Source organism: Anas platyrhynchos, chromosome 1, assembly GCF_047663525.1.
Source record: "Anas platyrhynchos isolate ZD024472 breed Pekin duck chromosome 1, IASCAAS_PekinDuck_T2T, whole genome shotgun sequence".
In the NCBI taxonomy this organism is placed as follows: Eukaryota; Metazoa; Chordata; class Aves; order Anseriformes; family Anatidae; genus Anas; species Anas platyrhynchos.
Window position 1 is genome coordinate 47,164,107 of NC_092587.1, and position 23,383 is coordinate 47,187,489.

Below are 23,383 nucleotides of genomic sequence, written 5' to 3' on the forward strand. Positions count from 1 at the left end.
CTCCTTCAGTTCAACCTTGGTAACTGACTGTCCTGCTGGCAGCGATCCTGCCAGCTTGCAGGCCCACCTATAAAGCTGGCTTTCCTCACTGACATAACAAAACACTGTAGCTGCTCAGTGTTAAAAATCAAGTTCTTATACAGTGTCTCATATTTGTGATTCAAGAAATGATGCTGTGATCTTATAACTTACTGCATATTCTCTTTTTAATGAGTATTTATATATACAAATACATGTATTTATGTTTATATTTACTTGAGGTATCTAGATCTGCACAAGGAAGTGTGACTGAGAGCTCTGTATCCAACATTCAAAGGTATCCATATGTCACAGAATTTATGGTGAATATTACTTTCAAGTTTACTAAAAAGCAACATTTTATTGCATGTCTCCAGTAGGGCTGTAATTAGCCACAGACTCTGGTGCTGCATCTTATTTGAGTGGTTCTGCAGACCATGAGAAGAATTTGTTCCAGTTACAGGACTGATTTTTTCTGTGGTTTATTGGCTGTCCACACTTTGCTGAACTAAAACCCATTAGTGGTAGCAGAAGAGATTTGGAAGGATCCTTAGCTGTTGTAAATTGGTAATGGTTTCAGAATTCAATAGGTTTGTCCCAATTTCTTGACATTTACAAAAATCTGTTGCAAGAAATCAGCTCAGAAACCCCTACAGACAAGCCATACCATGCAGAACAAGTCCATTTATCCTTTTTCTTGGGGTAAATGCTCTCTTTGAGTCTGCTACACCCCTCCTGAAACAGCTGACTTTCTCCCCCCTGCCCCGTTTTACTATTTACTCTTCATCTAATAGAGTGCCCACTTGACAGCTGCTCAGACTTGTGGCAGATGATGAGGAAGGCACAATGTGTGTGTTCCCCAGCACGCTGCCCTGTGCCACAGCTAAACTGCTCTGCCTGTGATGTGCGGGAAGTCTGGGGGAGGCATAACTAAATAATGTGTGTTTATAGATGCGCGTGTCTGTGGAACGGCTAATGAGCAAAGAAAAGATAGCTCGCACAACGTATTTTTAACCTCATCAAGTTTTCTGTCTAGTATTTTTATTTCTGCAGTGCAGAATGAGGACCTGTTGAAAATAGTGGGTGTTCACGTGCCACTTTAAGCATCCTTCACGACTGCTGAGGAACACTGAAAAACCAGAGGAGGGGGAAATGCTCACATGCAGGTGTTTATCTTTATCTGCACACGTGTACCTACACATCTAGCTGTGTGTAGATCGGATGGTACAGAAGGAAACAAGAGGGCTGTATCTACAAGTTCTGGGGGAAGAGGTGTCAAGTCAAAGTGAGGTTTGTCGCAATACAAACAAGGTGCTGAGAATTTAGCTCTGTGCATGCAATAAGAAAAAGCTTTTCATAATTAGAGAACATGCCTTCTGGGGGGGAAACCTGATGGTTTAGGGTCTGTTAATCTCTTCTGTTTTTAAATCACTTATGATTTTGATATATGGGTTGAAGATGTCTTGCTGAGAACAGTTAATAAGCATTTGTTTGTTTTTATTCGCGTCTTAAGAAGAGAACTCACTTTAAGGATTTTAAATGCTCAGGGACATTGTTTAACTTTCAGATGTTTACTCTGCTGCCTGTCCACATTCACTACAGAGGAATGCAAGAAATCTCTGCTGATTTCATTGAGTTCATTTGCTTTTTTCTGCATCAGTGAAGCTGAGTTGTGTACAGATGTGCCCTTGTTTCTTACTATTGGATGCCTTAGAAAAATAAATACATTATGGTCTGGGAGGCTGACCAGGCAAAGTCCAGATAACTAGAGGAAATTTCCGTATCAGTAGCAAGAGTAAATTTTAAACAGATTTAGTGAAGCATCCCCAGAAGATGACACATTCTTACAGATGACACACAGGCATAGGTTTCCTGCTGGGTCATTTATTTTGGTTATATAGAGAGTCTTTCCCTTTCCTAGATCAGATAATTGTTTGAACTATTACCTTAGATGTTTTATCTCCACAGATGTTCTAATGCCACATTTGCATTTTCCGCAGTCCTTCGGGCAGTCCTGTTAGTTTTCATCTCTCCCTCGTCAAAACTTCAGCAGCTGGTATTGTGATACCCAGAGAGATGACTTTTCCAGATATGATTGCTGATCTCAGGTTCACCAGAAGAGTCACTCTGAAGCTTCCTGCAAGGTTTTTGCTTGGATAAAGCTGCTTGTGGTATTTCCAAGGCCTGAATGCACTACACTATTTTTGAAGTTCTGTTAGAAAAGGGGGAAGCAGTCCATTTTGGGGTGCTCGTGCTTGTACAGCTCTCCATTCATAGATGTTAGATGGCTTCACACTTGTCTGTATCCCCATTCCTTATCTTTTACAAGGATCTTAAATCTCTATAAAGATCCACAGTATACTGGTGGCAAGGGTCTGGGTGCAAACGTACTCAACATGCTGCAACACAACAAAAAGCATGGCAGCTAGGAATGTGATTTCATGACCGACTTAAATCCTCACTTCTCACTCTGCTGGACTCTGCATCCTGCCTTCAGGCTGCCCACTTGCCTAAGTCAGCCCCACTGCTTGAGCAGCTGTGCAGCCAGCCAGATGCTAATCGAACTAATTTCTCTCTATGTTGCAATCTAATAATTTACTTTGTTTTGACAGAGGTAGTTGTCACCTGGACCAGCTCTCTGACCTGCTCTACACTGTTGTATCCAAATTACAACCGAGCCTCAAGGGTAAGATACTAGACCAAACACAAGCATTAAAGGTACACATCCCTCTGCCATGACAATACATATGTGTGTAGCATTACAGGGTACCGAAACGATCATTTCTGCACACTAACTCTGAATCAGGGTCACCCAAGCAGTCTCTGTTTTTTGTTGCAGCTTAGGAGTGTGATATAAATCCACCTCCGCCTGTGTTACTGCCTGAGGGCAGCCTGCACGCCTTTATGCTATGTCTGTATCAGTAATGGGCCATTTGAGTTTATGGCCCTGGGGCTTCTGATACCATCCCGTGCCGGTGGTTTCAGGGCCACTGATGTCATCCTGCTGGGAGCACCTACCTGGAGCTCTGATCGTTCTTGTGTAGGCAGTCTTTATCTACGCGGCGGTGGCATATATATAGCGAGCCCTTTTACAGCTGCGTGTTATTACTCTCCGTGCAGTTCCAGCAGCGCTGCAGGTATGTTTCCCAGAACTGCTCTGCTTCCCAGCCAAGGCAGAACGGTTCCTTTCAGCCTAAGCAAATCCTCAAGCCATGATTAGAGTTTCAACAGTACAGAACAGAACAGAAGGAAAATGGTAGTTTTTTTTTGTGGAAACTTGTGACTGCAGTGAAAAATATTTTTTTTCTCTTAAGAAAAAAAACCAGCACAGGACTATTTTATCTGCTGAGGCTTCAAATGGTGTAAAGTTTGTACTACTATTTTTTTTTTTTAATTGAAAACATGAGAAAATACTTTGTTTAGGAAAAAAGCAACCTCTCATTGTAAGAAATGCAAGATTTTGGTGAGTGTTAATGAAGATTATGTTCCACCATTTCATGACTGTAGCAGACCTGTTTGTCTGAGATGCTGAAACTTGTTGGATTTGTTGAGTGTCAGAGCAGGTGGCGAGGTATGCACACTTTCCATTCATACAGTAGGTCTTTGCGATGCCAGTTGCTTCTGAATAGTTTGTGTTTATTGTTGTAATAGGACTTCTCCTCAGCTAAAACTGGTGGACATCAAGCTGTCTTACTTTGTCATGACTTTTATACGCCTGGTCACCAGAGCTCTGAATTACTTATGATATGTACCATGTTGCTATTAGACATTTTATGTTGCTATTAGAGTTTACATATTGCTTCAATGATTTCTACTAAGACTTGTGATTACAAACGTTTCAAAGTCTACGTGTAATAATTAATCTTTATTAGCATAATAGGAAAGTTGGAGTATTCAATTTCTCCGCTCATAATAATTTAAATAGAATTGTTTATAAGGTTGTGCATGTGAGGCACACAAACAGAAATAAATTCAAGGGAACATTGTAAAACTACAGTTTCACTAATAAGTCTCTAATTATTTTTAATAATTTTCAGTTTTCTTCCGTGTTTTGATTTGTAAGCGTGTGCCTGTTAGCTTCCTGTTGATAAGGTCATGCCTTTATACTGGGCTTGAAAAATCTATCTGACATCTGGAAAATCATTGGCCTGAGGTGGTTACACAGAAGAAGTGGGGAGCTGGTAGCTCGAGCAGAGGCAGTTCCATGCCATCGTTCTGGATCAGACCAACCCCAACCCTGCTGACATGTATTTAAAATTTTATTTTATTTATTTATTTAAGGCAGGAGGACAGACAGCTTCATCTTTCAGAAGCGCTTGAGGCTAGCTGGTGTTGGACGGGGCAGCAGCTCTGGGCACCAGGAGGGCAGAGGATGTTCGGCTCTTCCAGGCATGGAGCTGCCCAGCTGCTGCGTGTCTCTGCTGAGCTCTGCAGCGGGGCCAGGCTTCTGCGGGCACGGGGGCTGACTGAGCTTCTGTCCCTTGGCATTGCTTCGCATAAAAGTGCTTGATTGACATGGCTCTAGTGGGTAAAAAGGTAAAGAAAAAGGCCCACTCTTCATGTAACTTCATTAAGAAAAGCTCAATTAGCAAAGTTACGCTGGGCAAAAAAAAAAAAAAAAAGAAAAAGGTTACTAGTTTTGTTCCAGAAAATTATGTTCCTATATGGCAGAACGGGAATTCTCACTGACAAATGTTGTATCCCCACCATTCCACACTCAGGTGATCTCATGTATACATTTTCCTTTCACGGAACTTCAGGGGAGAACTCCCCTGAAATGCTAGGATTGTACCTCGTGTTGCTGCAGTTTCCAACAACAATGCAAAGTATGCTGCTGTTTATATAGTCCTGCTAAAACTCAGGTCTCAGGGATTAAAAATAAACCACAAAACTGTATGATATCTCATACATTTTATTTGTTGTAAAAGAACAAAGCAGAAGAATTCAATCTTTCAAAAATCGTCGCCAGATTTCATAACAAATGATAGCTTATGAATTTACAGTTTTGAAAGGTCCAAGAGGGCATGAGTAGATGTTGAAAGTTCAGATTTTTTTTTCTTAGTATCTGTATTATCTCACAGATTTAAAAATAGAAATAATGTTATATCGTGATCTAAATCATAATTTCAATAGTCAAAGTTATATGGTTCTGATCCATAAAAGTATGTAAACAGGTGCTACAGTTTGCTGTTGTGAAGAATAAATACTCCTGGAAAATTTATTCCAATTAAGCAGAATGGCATTTTGGCTTTTCTGCTTAGTTGAGGTTACTTCACATCCCTGTCACCCAAATCAGAGATGAATGTCATATGTTTAGATCTGACACATTGAGAAGTAAACTGGAAGGAGCTTTCTGTTTGTACTATGCTTAACCGTGTTGTATTAATGCCTGATAACCCATCAGACAACATACGTAACGCAGTTCCCCGCATAGGTAATTGTAAAGGAGAGCTTTCATGTTGCAGTGCAAAAAGATTTAGCAGAACCACAGTTAGATGAGTCATAGGTGCTCGCCTGATAGTGGCGAGGAAACTCGAGCTTCATTCTGGTGTCTGTAAACAGAGAGTGACTGTAGTGAAACCCGAAGGGCTGCAGCAAGTTTCAGGGCTGTACAACACTCACCAGGAAGAGGTGCAGTCTTACTTGTATAATCATTAATTTTTCTGTCCTCTGATAACCCATCTGTATTTTCTGGTTGACTGGCAAAGAAGTCCTGCTCCAGCATTTGACATTGTCTGTTGGTATGGAAATCATTGATGCCACACATTTAGCGTGACATAACGCTTGCAGTCACAGCCATGCAGTGCGCTTCACAGGCAAAGAGAATTGACAGGTTCCTACCCAGCACAATCTCTCTGTGCAAGCAGAAGCCACAAATTGGGCTGGGGTGTCTGTGGAGCTACAGCCAAAAAGCAGTAGGGTGAAACCTGTGGTGCTCTTGTATTCACTTACAGTGCCTTTAGGAGCGCAGGTGTCAGCTACCCAGCTGCACACAACTGTGAGTGCTTCTCTGAATGGTGGGTAGAGGTGGCATGCCCTGAGAGCAATTCTTCTGCTCATGGGCTATATCTAGTCTATGCTTTTGCCTTGTTTATTTTAATTTGGGACAGATGATCTCACTGATAAAACCACCAGGGTATGCAGATTTAGGCTTGTACCTTCTGGCTGCAGTCTGAATGGTTTGGATGCAAGTTCACGTTCACGTTTTGGAAGGGGGCACAGCTTTACGTGCCAGCCAGCTGCAGCCTGGGTTCTGCAAACCTCACAGCAGCAGCAAGGAGGCTGATCTGGGACAGACAGGTTGGATATGCTCATATCCAGCCATTCCCCATGGGCCCCGAATTGCATACTGTGAAGCAGAATAAGCATTGTATGCTGGTGAGCAGCAGCCATTCCCATTGCCCAAGGGAGGCTTCTGTACTTGCCTCTGCAACACGGGTTATCTTTACTGTAAATAGCCGGGTTCCAGGCAGGCTCTCGGCACGGCTGTTATTTACGTCTGCTAAAAAGGTGGCTCTTACTCATAGCACTTAAAATGCAAAACACTGCCACCATCCTGCAGGTAGTTTGCACTAGTGCTGTCACTGCCGGCAGCAGCAGAGGGGAACTTTGCAGCATAATTTCCTTGTTTGTAGAAGAACAAGAAAAGAACCCGAAGGAGCAAGGGACAATAAATAGTAAGCAGGGGAAGGAAAGAAGAAGAAGGACTTCTGCTACCCTCAACTGGAATTTTTCACTTGCTTCTCTGTCCTTCACCCTCTGTCAGTACACTGCACTGAGGGGCCAAGACAGTCCTGGGTTGGGAGCTTTTTCTGGTGTACAGAATGGGTACTCACAGTGTACATGGCTATTACATCCTGAAAGCTCATAAAAAAACCCTCTTGATGAGGAGGGGACAGAGAGGAGAGGAGCTGATTTAAAATTTTAATTAGATACCTGAATGTTTGTCAATATCTGATCTTCAGAACGAATGTCACAGCCTGGCAATGCAGCCTGTAGATCTCAGAGTGGTCCCTTGGCACTTTGTGTTGGTGCAGACAGAGTATCTCCTTTCCTGTGGGTGTGAAAGGCTCATGCTTTGGCAGAAACACTGAGAACGGTGACCGCGTGCTCGTGGATGACTGCAAGGCCGGTGTCACTCAGCACTGTCCCATTTGCTGTCAGATTTAGAAACGGTGCCGACAGTCTCTCATCACGTAGGACTTTTCCCTGGAGACCGGTCATGACAAGCTTTTGGAAAAAGGTTTGGAGGGCACGTTAAAAAGTCTCTCATAAAAAGCCCCAGTATCCTGTTTAGCGTACAGATGTTACCGCTGTGGAAAAAGGGACCTTCGCCTTCTTCCTGAGTGTGCCTTGGCCGATATATACTTAGCGCTGTATGTTATCAGTTTTCCCAACAACTTCAGAACACAGCATTTAATAATAGCACTTTTAATTCTGGAAAGCTCAAGGTTCTCCACGGAAGAAAGGTGATGTGGTTCTCTTCTTATAAACACGTGCTCCCAGATGGGATGGCTGCGTCTGGTGAGTAGGGTCATGGAGCAGGAAATGGATGACAACGATGCAGCCCATGCAGGGTCATGAGATGGGACTCATCCGTAGAGATCTCACTTGGTCACTGCCTCTGCTGCCCCTCCAGGGATCTTACTTTCCCAAAACAGGACAATGCAGGCAAACCTGCACTGACGTCTGTCCCACGGGGAACTGCATACACTGGTGTATGCCCTTGTTCAGTGATCCTAAGCTTAATCGGATCTTCAATAATTTGCAACATTTTTTAAAAGGTCACTTCTTAGAAAAGGACAACAAAATGATGTAAACATCAGGAGTTAATCACTGTGGGTGGTGCCAGTGTCCTGAAGTGAGGAAAGGCGTTGGAAAAGGATGAAATTACTCTGTGCCTCTAAGGACGGCTGGGAAGTTGATGAATGATTTTGAGAAATCTGAACTACAAAATGACACAATGGATGGCTGGGATGATATAACAGTTCTATCATTAACTTAAACCACAGAAATGAATTTAAAAATTACCTTGTCAGAAGAACAAGGGATGAGAGAATTCATCTAGGGGCTACCACTTCTACCCATGTCACTTTGAGCTCAGCCTCAAGTTCCTGCCAATATTTGGAAGTCTTTGCTTTAGTGGATGGAAAGTTCAGTTGGGAATGGGTGCAGTGTGTGGGAAGAGCATTTATTCCAGATCTGTGGGCTTCTGAAAATAACTGGGAGGAAATATCTGGTGAGGCTGCCAGAAGTACTGTGCTGCGCAGTGTTGTGCCGTGTTCAGGCAGTCCTGTCTTTCGTAGTGGGGAAAGAGAACTGTGCAAACCAGCTCTGTGTGTGTGAGGAGGGGAGTTGTCTGTGCTCAGCCAAACAAAATGAAACACGTTCAGCAAATGTGCTGTAGGATAGCGGTCTTCCTGCTCCTGCTACAGACCTGCACAAGGGTGAGGGGGAGGAGTAGAGGGGAAAGGAGCAGCCTTCAGCTGGACAGATGGCTGCGTGGCACCACAGTTTGGTGTACACTTGATTGTATTCTGAAGACACAGATTATCTATCCAGCATAAGCAAGGAGCCCTTTACTGGAGATGCTTGCAAAGAGCGGCACCTGCAGAGGCTGCTGAGATGGCAACAGCTTCTAATTCAGCTTGTGGGAAGGGCTCTTCTCACCTGTGGGACGGGTGCTTCTGCCCAAGCTGCTGTTTCTGCTCCACGGTAGCTTTCTGCTGTGCCCAGCAGGTGTTCCCAGCTGCTCAGCCGGCTGCCCCGTGCTCACAGCTCCTCTGGGAAGCCGTCAGTGCACAGCACAGGGGAACTGCTGGAGCTGGTATGCACGGCAGGGACTGCCACCGCCGATAGCGGTGCCCGAGCAAACAAACCTGACTGGAAGGCACACCTAATGCCACACCTGGGTCTTGTGAGGCTGACTGTGTCGTCTTTTCTTCCTAGAAGCTGTGGCAGAAGAGAGTGCTTTCTTTGTTTATGTATTGGTATATGTGTTAATACCACTTTGACCAACTGCACACAACTTCCTTCTAAATATAAAGTACACACCCCCGTCTTGGAAGAGAAATTTCATGATCTTCCTGCTAGCCTCTGATATTATTTAAATAAAGCTGATATTATTTAAATAAAACTCTAAATTTTTGAGTCAACTATGATTTATAGTAAGCCTTCTGTTACTCAAAAGCCAACCAACTGAAGCCTTTTATGTGCCCTTTTTCCGTCTACCTATCCTCTCTATGCTTTGATCAACTACATCTGGCAAGGCTTAAAAAAAAATCCTGAAAGTTTCTGAGGAAGTGAGGACGTTTCATCCTAGGTGCTGGAAATTGCACGGTCCTCTTTGGAAATGTGCAATTATCACTTCAGTGAAAACCCCAAACCCACAACATTTGCCTATTTAATTATTCTTACTGACCTTTACCTCCAGAGTTTCCCTCCGTCGGGCACATTTTGAGTCATGAATTAACTTTCATGTCTGAGCTGAGGGACTGAAGAAACCCAGTTCCCATTTTAAAGCCTTTTCCCGACAGCCTTCCAGCTTCAGCTGCCTTGTCCAGCTACATGAGTACAGGAAGAATGGCAAGGCATCACTTGTGTGCAGGCAGCCTGTGTGACTGGGGTTACACCAATACTGCACAGGGCAAATAGTGGTCTTTGAATTTGGGATAACTTTGTAAAAGACTGATGTTAGAGTTGAAGAAGAAGCACCTGCCAAGAGGGTTAGTTCTAGGATTTATTTTTTCCCTTTGGAATGTCAGTTCTTTCGTTTCTGAAAACCTCATTTGATGAAAACAAGGAGGCCCTTGTGTCAGATAATTCCCTCTGATAGCGGTGTTATCTCAGTACATGAGATTCCAATAAAAATGTAAATAGTGGCAGGGATTTATTTATTTTTTCTGCTGTAACCCCCTCCAGGGCAGTTCGCTGTGTTGACATGTATGTATGTTTATACATGCGTATGCCCTGGGACACTTGCTGTCTCTGACTAGAGCAGAAAGGCGGCGTGACTCATGCATGCACATCGCAGCAGCTGCCTAAAAGGTGAAGTCCTCGTTCACTTTGGAAGGAACTCCACGTTCACTTTGTGTCACAAAGAAGAAGTGCTGACAACTATTATACTTATTCCAGGAAAGGGAAAAGTACTTCTGTACAATTTGCTGAGTGACTATAGAAAGAGTATTCAGCTTTTACTTTTCAAGAGTTTAACATGTGTTCAGTGTTACTGATTTAAATATGCTTCTTGGCATAGGTATTCTGAAAATAAATGCAAAAAGAGTTCTGCTCAGCTCTTAGCAATTTAAGTAGAGGGTGATGCGCTGCAAGATGTGCTCACAAGCATGGTTTGGAGCTCCTGAAGGGTTTATCTCGTATGTGTAACAGGGACTGAAATGTCATCGGCTGTCATGCTCCACCGCTTTGGAAACTGTGAGCACTGATTATTCAGGGGCTTTGACGGAATTTGTGTGCTTTGTGGAAAGCCCTGCGTGTGGGGGACTCCCCAGGTGCGGCACCCAGCCGTGCCCAGGGCGCCTCGCCCCATCCCAAATTGTCAAAACCTTGCGCTGATACCGCCCTGAACGGCACCATTAGGGCTTGTGGTGCCTTATGTCGGATTTCTGAACCTTTACGGTTTGGTTGTGCTTTCTGGGGCTTCCCTGCGGCCACGGCACCTCGGTTAGTGCAAATCTACCACAGGAGTGGAACCCGAGGTGGCCGCTGGAGTCCATCTGGAGGGTGAGGAGCCGGAGATTTCCTGAGGAGCCCGAACCAAAGCGGCAGGAGGACGGGGGCTATGACTGTGGGGGCTGTGACTACAGGGGCTGCGACTCTGGGGGCTGTGACTGTGGGGGCTGCGACTACCAGCTCAGCTCTCCCCGTCCCGGTGCGGAGGGGTTAAGGCGGGTGTGGCGGCTGAGGCGCCGCCGAGCCATGCCGCCTCCCCCCGGGCGTGCCCGGCCCTCCCGCGCCGCGCCGGCCCCGAGCCCTCAGTAGCGCGGCCGGGAGCGGGGCGGCGGGGAGCGGGACCCCCGGCCGCCGCCATGCCGGGCAGCGACACGGCGCTGGCCGTGGACAGGACCTACTCGGACCCCGAGCGGCACCGGCGCCGCAAGACGCGGGTAAGGCGGGGGAATGAGGGGGGCGGACAGCACACAGCCCCGGGGCTCGGCTCCCACAGGTGCGGGGCTGTAGGGCGGGCGGCTCCTGCTGCGGGCTGTGGGGCTGGGGGAGCTGCTCAGCCCGCCTGGGGTCAGCAGGACCCCCCCGCTGTCCTCAGTGCCCAGGTGAGAGCCCGGGTGCGCTGCTAGGCGAGCTTTTTCCAGTTTGAAGCGTGGGGATTAGCTCTGTGTGAAGAAAAAGGTGTTGGTTCGGCTTTCTGCTGCTTACTGTGCTGCAGGGCAGCCGCTCTGCTCATCCCCTGCCAGCTCCTCAACAGGGCACTGAGCAGGAGGCGGCGAGCCCTGGGTGCCCTGCTCCCGATGTAGGGTGCTCCTCGTCCTGCAAGCCGGGTGCAACAGCCACAGCGCAGTCAGGGATTTTGTGTGTTGCCTTGGTGTTTCTCGTAACGAGTTGAGCCAGTTGGTTTTCCTTATTGCTTTTGCTGAAAGAGTAATTTGCTCTCTAACTTAATGTGGCCGTGGAAGAAAGTTGCTTACCTTCAAGGCTGGTTTTAAACATGCTTAGGAGTTGAAACAGAAGCCTCCGTCCTATAGTCAAGTTTATCTGCTTAACAGCATGAGGTACCGTGATTAACATTCAGCGTAGTACCTGTGTATTGAAAAATAAATCGCACTCTTAAGACAGTTTTACAAAAGCATCGGGCTTCTGTCTGGTTCTGAGTTTATTTTCATCAGGTTTAGCCTCTCCTTCTGTTTCTGCAGCCACGGGTCGGAAATGTAACTCATTAAAGAGTTCCTAGAGTCGCATATAATTGCGTTGCTCCAGGGTCTTACAGGTTGTGCCAGATCTCATGCAACCTGCAATATAATTGGCAGGGATGGTAGCAGCAGGTTGTATTTTCCAGATGATGGCAAGAGCTTGCACTAAATCCATTTGTGCTTATTAGGGGCAAATAGGATTTTTTCCTGGGTAACTTCTACGTTCCTCTTAATGCCTTAACCAGAGGAATAGAAATGGTCAGGCTCCGGAGCGGCTACAATCGGTGGTATTACGCAGGAAAGAAGCAAGAAAGCAGGATGCTGTTTCTCTCTTACAGACTGAATAAAAAGCAGCTGAGCAGCTGGAGATAAACCTCCTGTTCTGAAACATTCATGGCAAAAAGCAAGACAGAGAACAAACACAGCAGTACAGGGTTGGTGGGAGGATGCTCAGGGAACCCTGCACACCTGGGGGACCTGCCAGGGTGAAGAAGGTCTTGGAGCTGGTTGTATCGGCGTGATGGGGACAGCATACAGTAAATAGGGTGAGATGCATTTAATACAGCTTGGGGGAAGGAGCGGCAAAGTAGTTGCTGGGCCTCACAGTCTGCATGAAACAGGCTACCGAGTCTAGTTTTTGGGTGGGAAGGTTCTGAAGGACTTCCCCAGTCCTGTGGCTTGCTGTCTGTGTCCTTTATGCCCCTCTAAGGATTTTTCTCATGAGAAAGTAAAGCCTTCTCTGTGCATGGGGAAGAAGACTGTGCCACAGCTGTAGGAAGGCATCGCCAGATTCAGTTTGCAGAAGTGCTAGAGCGACTTACTGTGAATGTAGCCTTCTGAGTTTGTAAATATTAGTATCTGAGGGGAAAAGGTTTTACAATTTGTGTTGCAGTTAAAAACCACCTTCAGCACAATGCAACGGGTCTCTTTGGTACCTTCCTGTTTGAGGCCACTTGGAGTACAGCTTCCTGGGCTGTGCTAACAACTTTCTGATGAACCACGTCACGTTTTGTGCAAAGATCCCAGCGCCTGAAAGGAAGAAAATATTTTAATGAGGGGCAGCCAAGTCGTTCTAAACGTGGGGGGATTTATTGCTGCCTAATGAGGTCAAGTACTTGGAGGGAGAGGTCGGGCGCCTGTTCCCTTCCCTGTCTGGGGCACAGGTGGGAGCTGTGCGGGGTGGTTCAGCTCACCTCTGCTAATAGCAGCTGCCGTGGGCTGCAGCTTCCCTGCGCTTCGTGTCCACCACTGGTCAGTTCCTGCAGCACTCAGAAAACTAACCCAAATCTCTCAAAAACAACCGAAGCCAGGAAGTAGAATGAGATACAGGAGCAACGGCTGTGTTTTCAGCTGTTGCGTACCAAGTACTGCTCTCACTTGAATGTAGCTTGCCGGACAGCTGAGGAGTGTCTTGGTGCTTTCTCAGGGACTCATTTTTTGCAGCAGGTACTGCAAAATGAGACCAGAGGGGCTCAGGTTCTGTCCACACCAGGCTTCTTAGGGGGCAGGTCTGTGCAGAGGGCTGTGCTATTACAGTAGCAATGCTCCTTATGCTCAAACTAGCTTCACTGTGCTAATTTTTGCCTCGTTGTGTTAACCTGTGCTTCAGGACCACCCGGCAAGGCCATATTAAAGCTCTCACCTCTCAGTGCTCACCAGCTTGTCCTATTTAGACCTAAGAAGCCTGAGTGCTGATTTCTTTTGCTGCTGATCAGGGTATTGCTCTTCACCCTTGATCTTTTAACCATTACAGAGCAAGAGTCCTCCACAATTCATCAGCGTTATGAATTTATGCGTGTGGTCTTGTAGAAGGAAAGCCCTCTTCTAGCACAACTAAACCACGAGTCCCTTACTGCACCCCATGAGAAGTCCCTGCAGTGATACAGCCTGCTTTTAACCAACACCAGGTGCTTGGGACAGAGATGCAGGAAGTCCTAGCTACATGATTCCTCTCAGGCTGGAGCGTATTCAGAACTTTTCGTTAGTATCTCATCTGAAATAGTAACAATTATTTCTTATATATAAAGAAAAATCTCACCTGGAACAGATGTGGATGTGCTATTTTTTTAATCAACAAATGGGGATTCCTATTTTCAATCTTGTTGTGCGCTCAGCCTTAGTGAGACTCGCAATAGAATCAGTGTGCTGTGGATGAGCTGATTCTTATCTCAACACAACCAAAAAAAGGCTTACATTAAAAAAAAATGCAGAAGTCTGCTGCTTTTCTTGTATTGTAGTGATGAAAAATGTCCTCTGGCCTGTCTCTTCTAATTTTCCATGTCTCTTTTATGATCCCTCCCATTCATCTCCTCTGTACACGAGGCAGTCTTTTTAATAATCTCTCCTCATATGGAAGCCTTCCTAAGCCTCTAATCACTTTCATCATCTGCCGAGGATTCCCTTTATTTCTTGTAATCTTCAGTCTATTTAGAGGAAATAGCATAAAGAGATGGTGGAAGATTATTACTATTATTTAAAAACAGTAAAAACAACAAAATCCATCACCGTTTCAGGAGAAATTGAGATTTAATCTGTATTTCTGGTGTTCTTTAAATACAAGGGTCACTTATGTTGGAGAAATGTTTGGTCTGGGCTTTTGTGGCTTCTAACCAAACCTCCAGATACTTTGTGCCCGAAGAACTTATGAATGGTTTTGTTGCTGTTTCATTTTTTTGACATAAGATGAGGATAACGTGATGAGACAGAATATTCTGAAATATCAGCTGTAAATCCACAGCGTGTCTAGAAATGTGCAAAGCCTGTCAAAGAGTAGGCTCCCTGGTGCAGGGATGCGGGGAATCAGGGAGGGAAGCCTCGATTGTGGGATTAACCCCGTAAAACTGATCAGCTGCATAGAACTGAAGACAAGCCCCTTCATTTAAAACAATTATGGTTTTAATATTTTGTCACTGTAGAGCTGTTTGGAAAACTGTAACGGTGTTTTACTAGCGCTAGAAAGGACTGTTGGGAAGTTTACAAAGCAGCTATCCCTTTTTTTTTTTTTTTTTTTTTCCCCTATGTGTACTTTGAGTTTTGGGATTAAATACATCTAAATGCTAAAGGTCAGTGTGAGGTGTAATTTGTTGTTGCCAAATGAAATAAAGGGGGGCAAATGCTGCTATACAGCTTAGCATGGTGTTGCCGTGCTCCCCCTGATCCTGCGGAGTGACCCTACATGGTAGAGTCACGAGCCATAAATATTTTATTTTCACCCAGTCCATCTTCTTCCTTCCAATCCAAGATGTAAACAGCAAGTGAAGGTGGGGATTCATGTTCTTTCCGGGGTTTAAGGTGACTTCTAGGTTTGGAAGTTTTGGAAAGGTACTTAGACCTTTCATAGCTTTGGGTCTCTGCCGGAAATGTAGCATCTCTGAAGATTTTGTCGTCTTCCCTCTGCTGTGCTTTTGATCCCTCCCTCCTGCAGTGGCTGGACTTGCTTTAAGGGCTGGGGCACCTACAGCAGCTCTTCAGATGTTAGGTCTGTTTCAATCAATCAAACAAACAGCCCCACCGACTTAGCTCCTGGTGGGAAGTCTCCATCCTCTTGGCTCACGCTCTTCTCGAAGGACGCGCAGTTGCCCTCCTGTCAGGGTGCCGGTGGTGGTGCAGGGGGTGCAGACAGCTCCAGCTCCTGGCTTGCCTCTTGGCATCGTCTCCGCAGGTGAGGCTTCAGCTAGGTGCCCCCTGGCACGGGGTCAGCAGTGAGGCAGAGCCTGCGATTGCTGCTGCCCCTTGTCTGCTTTTAGTGGTCTTGGCACCACGAGCAAGTGCGCGGCTTATCCTCTTCGCCCCTGGAGCCGAGCGTGGTGTGGGTGGGAGAGGAGACCGTGCAGTGTTGGGGTGGGGTGGGACAATTCCCACTTCTCTTTTATATGTTTCGGAGAGCGCCGCTTTAGCAATAGTGCAAATCCTCATTAGCAAGGAAGGTCGCATTATTTTTACTATAGGCATTTTCTGCCTATCTTCCCTTAGTCCAAAGGAGGAACAGAGTATTAATATACAAAGCCAGAAATACCCCTGCTGCTCTAAAGCCTTGACATATGGGGGCTGGTATGCAACTGGGCTGCGTGTGCCTGTGCAGCTAGCCTTCTGCACGCTCGCTCAGCAAGTGACAACTCTGCTCAGGCACTTTTTGTATCGTCCTACGTAATCTAAGCTTTAATTTAGGGACAAGAATGGAAGAGGAGGGTTGTCCCTGCTAGCTGAGCTATAGAGAATATCTGCAAACGGCAAGCTGCGATGCTGGTACTGTAGAAAGCTGGAATGAGGCTTTTTGTTCTGTTTTTCTTTTCCTTTAAAAAAAAAAAAAAAAGGAAAGAAAAGAATAATACTTGTCCCACTTTATTATTGTCATGTTTTTAGTGTTGCAAAAGCATAAAATTGGAGAGGATAGAAGGTGGTAGTAGCAGTGGTTTCCCTAATATTTTCTTATTTACTTACATTATAGTGGATACTCAGACTGTGGAGTGCTTTAGTGGACCTTTGATATAAAATATTTGGCATCTTGATTAACTGTTAGTTCAGTAGGCACTTCTTACTTGTTTTATTTATTTGTAATGGTTTGGTAACAGCTACCTTCCCTCATACATTTCGGTTCAGTAGCCCTGCCCGAAGAGGTTGCAGGGGATGCGAAGCACTAATGCTGTGCTATTGAATCGAAATCAAAGCGTGACGCACGCAGTCCTGAGCTCCAGTTGGACCCTGTCGCTGCCAGCAGTAACCTATGGAACTCATCCCAGATGAATTAGAGCAGCCTGATGGAAGATTTTCTGCGCATTAAGCAAGCGCTCGTACAGGACAGCAGGTGCTCCTGTCTGTTTGGATGCCAGTCTCATCTGGCTTTAGTCAGGATGGTTTCGGCGGGTTTTACTCTTTGGTTTTGTTTTGTAAATAAACCACCTTGTAGCAGGCTTGGCTACAAACGTGTGGAAGCATGTGTGCTTTCTGGCAGAGGTGAGGAAAAGAGCAGCCCCTGTGCCTGTGTTTGTTTTAACTTACTTATATTGATACACTGAGGATTGCAACAACTAAACATTAAGTAATGGTCTGGGTCATGCGATTTCATTGGGATAATCGGGCTGTGCCTTTCAAAAAGGCTACTCACATCTACGAGATACTACACCACTGGCTCCTTAAGCATTAAATAAGATTATTTCTTTTTTATTGACCTGCTAATGCTGTGTTTAAAGCAATGGTTTTTATCTGAAGACAGAACATTGTGATGGAAGCTGCTGTTTTAAAGACTGGGAAGACTGCAGTGCTCCAAAATCAGTTTATGTGAGCAAATGGTGTTGATTTTCAAGGGTGATACAATCCTTTAGAACAGAGCTGGGAGAAGTGTACATTCTCCTTTCTCACAATAAAAAAGCTTCCTAACACCACCAAAAAGGCCCTCCAGTTCAGGTAAGTAATTCAGCTTGGAGGAAACGTGACGAGTCAGTGCTCTGGGGTCTGCAGACCAGCAGTTTTCAAATGTAAGCGGGCTTCCAGTGCTGTTCTTGAAGCCTGCTGTGACAGGAAGGGAAGCCCAGCCAGGGTAAGTTGATGCAGCAAGTCTCTCTGGTGTTACAGCATTCGCTTCTCCTTTTCTCCTGAGTTATTCCAGTGCATTTAATCTGGACATTGCGATTAAGCTGGTACTTACTATTCAAATGCAGAATGTCATGAATATGCAGACAATGTGCTGCTCTGTGCCAGCGTGCCCGGACACGAGAGCGCCTCCCAAAGCTGGGGCCAGCAGAGCAGTTAGTGCTGACCCCTCGTGTGGTGTGACCCAGCGCATTACCACCTGGGAGCAAACCGTGCCTCAGCTCCACGCCTTCGCTCTCGCTTCCCAGGAGGGCTCATCCCAAATCCAGTACCAGCACCCCTTACCCTAAACTCGCGCCTTGTCCCAGGGCTTCCCTTGGGGGCAGCAGCTGGCCCCGAATTGGGAGGCTGTGGGGTAGATGGGTGGTGGAAAGAGGGATCCAGTGGGACTTTGTGTGCTATGCCTAGAGTGTAGCCACTCCCATTTTCTCTCTTCCTTCACCTTTTTTTTTTTTTTTCTTCCTTTGGGGGACTGTCTATGTGCTGTAGGTGCACCCTGGTCACTGAATCACCAGCCTTTTATGTAAGTGCATGAATTCCCATCTGATGGGAAACAGGAAAGGACAGAAGAAATGCTTCTTGGTGTTGGGGGTGGGGCATGCACAAGCAGAGGAGGAAAAGGTAATAAAATGTGTGAGAGTGACTAAATCCAACAGATAAGAAACGTGCATTTCTCCTGAGATCCATCTTTTGTTAGGCATTTTGTTATGTGGAAGCTTTGTTAAATGTCAGCTTTTGCAACCCTTTCTTCTCTTGCCTGCACCAGTTCGACTGTTTGCCAGTAGCGTTCTGACACATTGTCTTATGAAGAAGATGCATCCTGCATCACATCACATGCCTTTGGATTCTCTTTGGCGTGGTAAAATAAGCTTGACAGCACTTCTTGAATTATGTATCTGGCTTTTTTTATTATTATTTTTTGTACTTAAATCACTCAGGAGAATATGCAGTGTGTTGGAGAAACTGTGACAAAAGTGGATTTGGCTAGAATCACACTAAGAACTTATTCCAAAGGTCAGATGTAATTTTCTTGTTTCCTTTCTTGACACCACACATTTATAAAATAAAATGCTTTGGTACTTGGTATTGCTCCACTTATCAATGTATGTGCATAGTATGGGTGCGTGGCTCTTAGTATGTTAGGAATCTGTTTAATGAGAGGTTTTGGCTGGAATAACATGATTTTGTGGCATGGTTGTCCCTGGTATTTATTGCCAAATCTGCAAAGTACCTCTCTACCTCCTCATCAAGTTTCTGATATCCTTTTCCTGCTATGTCCATAGAAATGGGCTATCTCTGTTCAATTTTTCTCAATTTCTTAAAAAAAAAAAAAATAATAAATCTGGCCACATTTTATCACCTGTAACCAGTCCCTTTTTTTTGAGTAAATTCCGTGATATCAGTTTTGATGATCAAAGGAGGAGTGACAGCCTGCTCCTCAGAGTATCTCTCTTAACTCTTATCTTAGGAGTCTCTTTAGAGCCAGGCAGTGAATGGCAGCAGACCGACTGGGTTGCTGCCAGGCTCCTGCTGTGCTAAAATGGGCCCGGAAGGTTCACGGTGAGTTTGCCATACTCCTGAGTTGCCTTTCTCCACAGCTTTTTGGGAAGGTGAAGACCTTCAGCAGCGCTGCCCTTTCCTTACCCACGAATCCATAACACAGGTGACCGTCAGGCCCTTCCAAAATAAGCGTTGTCGCCAGCAGGTGTGCCTGGCCCTGGTGAGAGCCTGCAACCTGCGTGTGCTCCTCCTGTCCTGTGCAAGAGGATGGTGCCTGGCAGACGTGAGCCAGAGGCATGGGGTGGCTGGGGGATGAGAGAATGAAAGCAGCTCTTGATGAGGTCTGAGCAAGCCTTAAGAAAAGGAGAAGGGTGAAGACAAGGAGCTCTCTGACAGTCGGTGAGAGTTTCCTCCCTGTTTGCCAGTAGGTGTATCCAAGAAACTCTGAGGCCGTCCTTGTTGATGCCTGCACATTTTGTTCCCAGAAATTGTATGGACATAGTCCGTGTAATTTGTTCTGAAGAGTACCAGGGAGCATTGCTGTCTTTCAGAGCTAGACACAATGCTGCTACTAAAGGATGTGTGCCACTGTCAGGTTATCCTGCTGTCTTCCCAGAGCTGGCTCCCGTGGTCTTCTCTATCTTTAGAGCAGACAGATCCCGCTAAGCAAATCTGTTTCTGATAGTTACAAAACCAGCTTCCCGTGGTTTTACACCTGAGAGGCATGACTGTCTCTTGCAATATAAACTTAATGTAGAAAAAAAGATGCATCTTCCTTTGTGCTTAGTTTGTTTGTTTATTTGCCTACAAGATTTCTTTTAAATTTATTTTTTACGTATACCAAGGAACTGGAAGGTGTGGATTGCAGGTAAATATTCAGGAGGATGAATAAGAAATGTACTGACAAAGCTTGATCTGAAAGTGATCAAGTGGCATCTCTAGTGGCGCCTTATTTATAGAATTTGGTATCTAGCTTTGTCGGTGATGTATTGATGCAAGAAGCTGTGATATCCGCGTTCTTCTAGATTTAGGAAAGGGCTTTGAGCATTGAGTGCAGTAGTTTACAAATTGTGTTTTCAGAAAATGTTTTGACCTGTGTTGCCACTTTTCACGTGCACCTTGGGTGGATTTCTCATTCACTAATGAATGTGTGCATTTCACTGAAGCGTATGTATAAACTGCTCTATAGTTTTGAAGAAGTACTCTAGCAGTGAGGTTACACCTACCCATGGTGTTCAGAAACAAACAGCCAAGCCCTTGCTTCAGTTATTCTTGTTTGGACTTGAGAGCGTCAACCAGACCAACCTGCATGTGCTTTGTGCCATTATGCGGCATGGCAGTTCATGTCAGAGGAGGTTGAAGCTCAGTGGTTTGCTTGAGATAATCTCTGTTCTGAAACGAAGGCTGGAGCAGCGGTGACAACGTCAGCCTGAGGCCCTGCAGACACGGGTTCAGCAGACTGGCAGTGCTCGGCCCTTGTGCAATGGTGGCGTCGCTTCGCCCCTCCCAAGATGATGGGATTTCACCCGGTGTGCACAGATATAACTGCTGTGCAGGGTCTGTAGTTCAGTATTTCACAGAACCTAGTCGTCTGGATGGCTATTACCTTTTCTTTTTAAAGGGGAGGGAGGGAGAAGAGGACAATGAAACAACAAAACCGAATGAAACCCAACAAAACAATTTTTTTTTTGATGCTCCAGGGATACATAGCACCCTTCTGCTTTCCATGTAGGCAGATTTTAAGGACACTACCTGTCGTAGGTGGCTCTTCCCTAGAAGTAGTGTAAGCCTTGTGTAACTTCAGGGTTGTCCACCTGCTCCTAAGGCAGTAGTGGGGGGCACTTGTGTAGCTGAGAGGGGCCCAGCTCCTGCGGGTGCCCTGTCTGATCTCTACTGACTTGGTAGAAGCTTGAGCTAACTCACATGAAGCTGGGCATCTGAAGCTGATTTAGATTAAATCCACCTGAAACAGCTGTGTGGCTGTGGACACTGCAGGAAAGGTGCAAATTTCACCGTTTTTCAAGTATTACAGAACTCGCTGTACGTGGTGGATACCCAGGCATCTGTGCCAAGCCACCTTGACTCCTGAGTGGGAGAGTCCTTAAGGTTCTTGTTAGGCCGACAAGCAAAACATTTTTCTGGCTCTCCCTCTTGCAAGGTGCATTCTTAATAATTCTGAATGTTCATTTCACATATGCTTAATTATACTGTTTTATAGAACTTCTCCTCCGCGATCTCTGTATTTTGCCAGCTTTGCCATTATGCATAGAAACTATTGCTCTCGGGTCGCTCAGACACTTGGCAGTACAGGATGTTACCTTTCCTTTTCCCCTCCTCTCTCTGTTTTGGCTCAATTATGGTTATTACAGAGTGCTCCTGTTGTGAGTGCTGCACAGAAGTGCACAATTTTCCTCTGTGTAGTTAAGCCAAAATTAAATTGTGGATGGATTGCTTTTTTCTGTTCTTTTTTTTTTTTTTTTTTTTTTTCCCTGAGGAGGGCAGGTGAAAGAATACCAACGTGTGACTTGGAAGGAGGGAGAGGAATGCTGGTTTAACTTGTTACTGCAAGAAAGTGAACGATCGCTTCTGTAAGTGTGTAGGGCTCTCCTTACTTCTGGCAATGTTAGGTTTGGCAATGCTTGGCATTTTGGTAGTGGTGTGTTAAATTGGAATCAGATGGGTACTGCCTTTGGTGGGTTGTCTTCTGCTTCTTCTGGGTGAACAGGGTGTCTTTGTGTATATGCAAGAATACTTTGGGTTTGAAATTATATTTTTTTTTTATCCAGTAAAAATCCTGTTGGTTTAAGGAATTCAGCTCAGCCTTGCCTAACCTACGGCTAAAGATGTGGCAGTAGGGAAGGGTGGTTAGCCCTCATCTGGCTGCCAAACAGACCTCGGTCTCCTGTAAACTTTGGGGCAGGTTGTGCCAAGTTAAAATGGATCCTCGCAGAGGAGCATCCCTCAGAGCTTTCCTAGGATACAAAGATGTCTAGCAGTTGAGCACGTGCAGCAAGTCTTCCCCATGCGGCGAGAAGCGCCGTGCGGCAAGTTTGCAGTGTCATTGCTCATGTGAGGCTGCTGCATGCCAGACCCTTGGCAAGTTTTTGTGCTTTTGTTCCACAAGATTTCTGTGGCTGAAGGAGGAGCCTGTGCAGCACAGTGGCAGGGCAGAAGGGCACGCAAGGCTGAACTCTGAGCTCTGCTGTTACACCAAAGGACGTATGGGATTTGTAATCAATTGCTCTGTCGGAGGTCCAAAATAGAGGCTGCCTGATAAAATACGTAACTTCACTTGCACAAACCCTGGCCTTCAGAGGAAGTATGATGCTGTGTCTTAATTCCTTTGAGACTTAGTTCTTATGATGATCTTCTAATTGCTTCTGTTCCAATCCTCCGAGGAAGAATACAGTCGCTCCCTGTGTAAGTGCTTCTTCAGCATGATCTGTCCACGAATCCCCCAAACTGCTGTGTCATCTTCTCAGAACGTGCCCCACGATCTTCAGTATGTAACTGCTTTTGCTGCTGTGGAGTAGTCCTTCCCATCCTGAGGAAAATGGGGTGAAGGAGGGAGATGGGGACACCTTTCTGTGCTTCATCTACAGTGCTGTGGCTCAAGTGGGTGTTAGGGAAATTTGTGTCCGATGCTCATCACTCTTCAAGTGTAACCGTGTAGATGATCATTGGCATGTCACTGTGAGCGATGGTACATAGGGAGTTGCAGCACCAGTCCCTGTTCCTGCAGACATACCTGACTTGTCCTTTTGCCTCACTTTTTCTTTCTCTAGTAATGAGAAGGCAGAAGTGGTTCATGTATATACTGTTTCTATGGATGCTGAAGTTGTTAATACGCACACTGAATTCTTACTTGAGAACTTGGGTTAGCATATGCATTTTTAAAAGTAGAGAAAGAAGTTACATGCATAAAACAGAACTATCATACTGCTTGGTTTCTTTCTAATGTGTTTGTGACTGATTTTAGAAAAATAAAGAGTAACAGTTGATTTAATTAAAGAAAGGGCTGCCCAAGAAGCTGACTTGACAATGTCACACCGTTTAATTCGTTTATTGCTATCCCTTGCAAATTGCAGTAGACCCTTTATGTCTATTTTAAAGAAGAAACTTTTGTCTCTGATTACATCCAGTGTAGCTCACTGGATGTAGCTAATTTTAGGGGTGTGAACTGCTCACGATTGAGTGAGACGAAGTTTTAATAGCTGTGTCTGAATGCTTGGTTAAAATTTGTCACTGTATGTCTCTGTGTGGGGCCAAACATGTTGCTTGTGCTGTTGCTGTTTTGATGACTAACAAGCTGAGTGATAAATATATGCCTTTATTAAAGTAGGGGTAGTGGAATGGGATGAAATTCTCATTCGGAGATGATTTTGAATGGTTTC

At 45.4% G+C, this 23,383-nt stretch overlaps 1 protein-coding gene across 5 annotated transcripts in view; it reads left to right on the top strand.

The window, feature by feature from the left end:
* Positions 1 to 23,383, top strand: part of TMCC3 (transmembrane and coiled-coil domain family 3) — a 129,796-nt gene that overhangs the window by 75,436 nt on the left and 30,977 nt on the right. The window contains exon 1 of one of the 5 annotated variants that reach the window (XM_021267439.4): positions 10,612 to 10,758. The exons of 3 other annotated variants lie outside the window; for them this stretch is intronic. Coding sequence is in view for 1 of the 2 variants with exons in the window: in XM_027452126.3 (XP_027307927.1) it covers positions 11,064 to 11,141 (78 nt within the window). In the remaining variant the exon portion in view is untranslated. Of the gene's footprint in view, positions 1 to 10,611; positions 10,759 to 10,982; positions 11,142 to 23,383 lie in introns of those variants that run through there. One more of the 5 variants, XM_027452126.3, reaches the window with a different exon arrangement.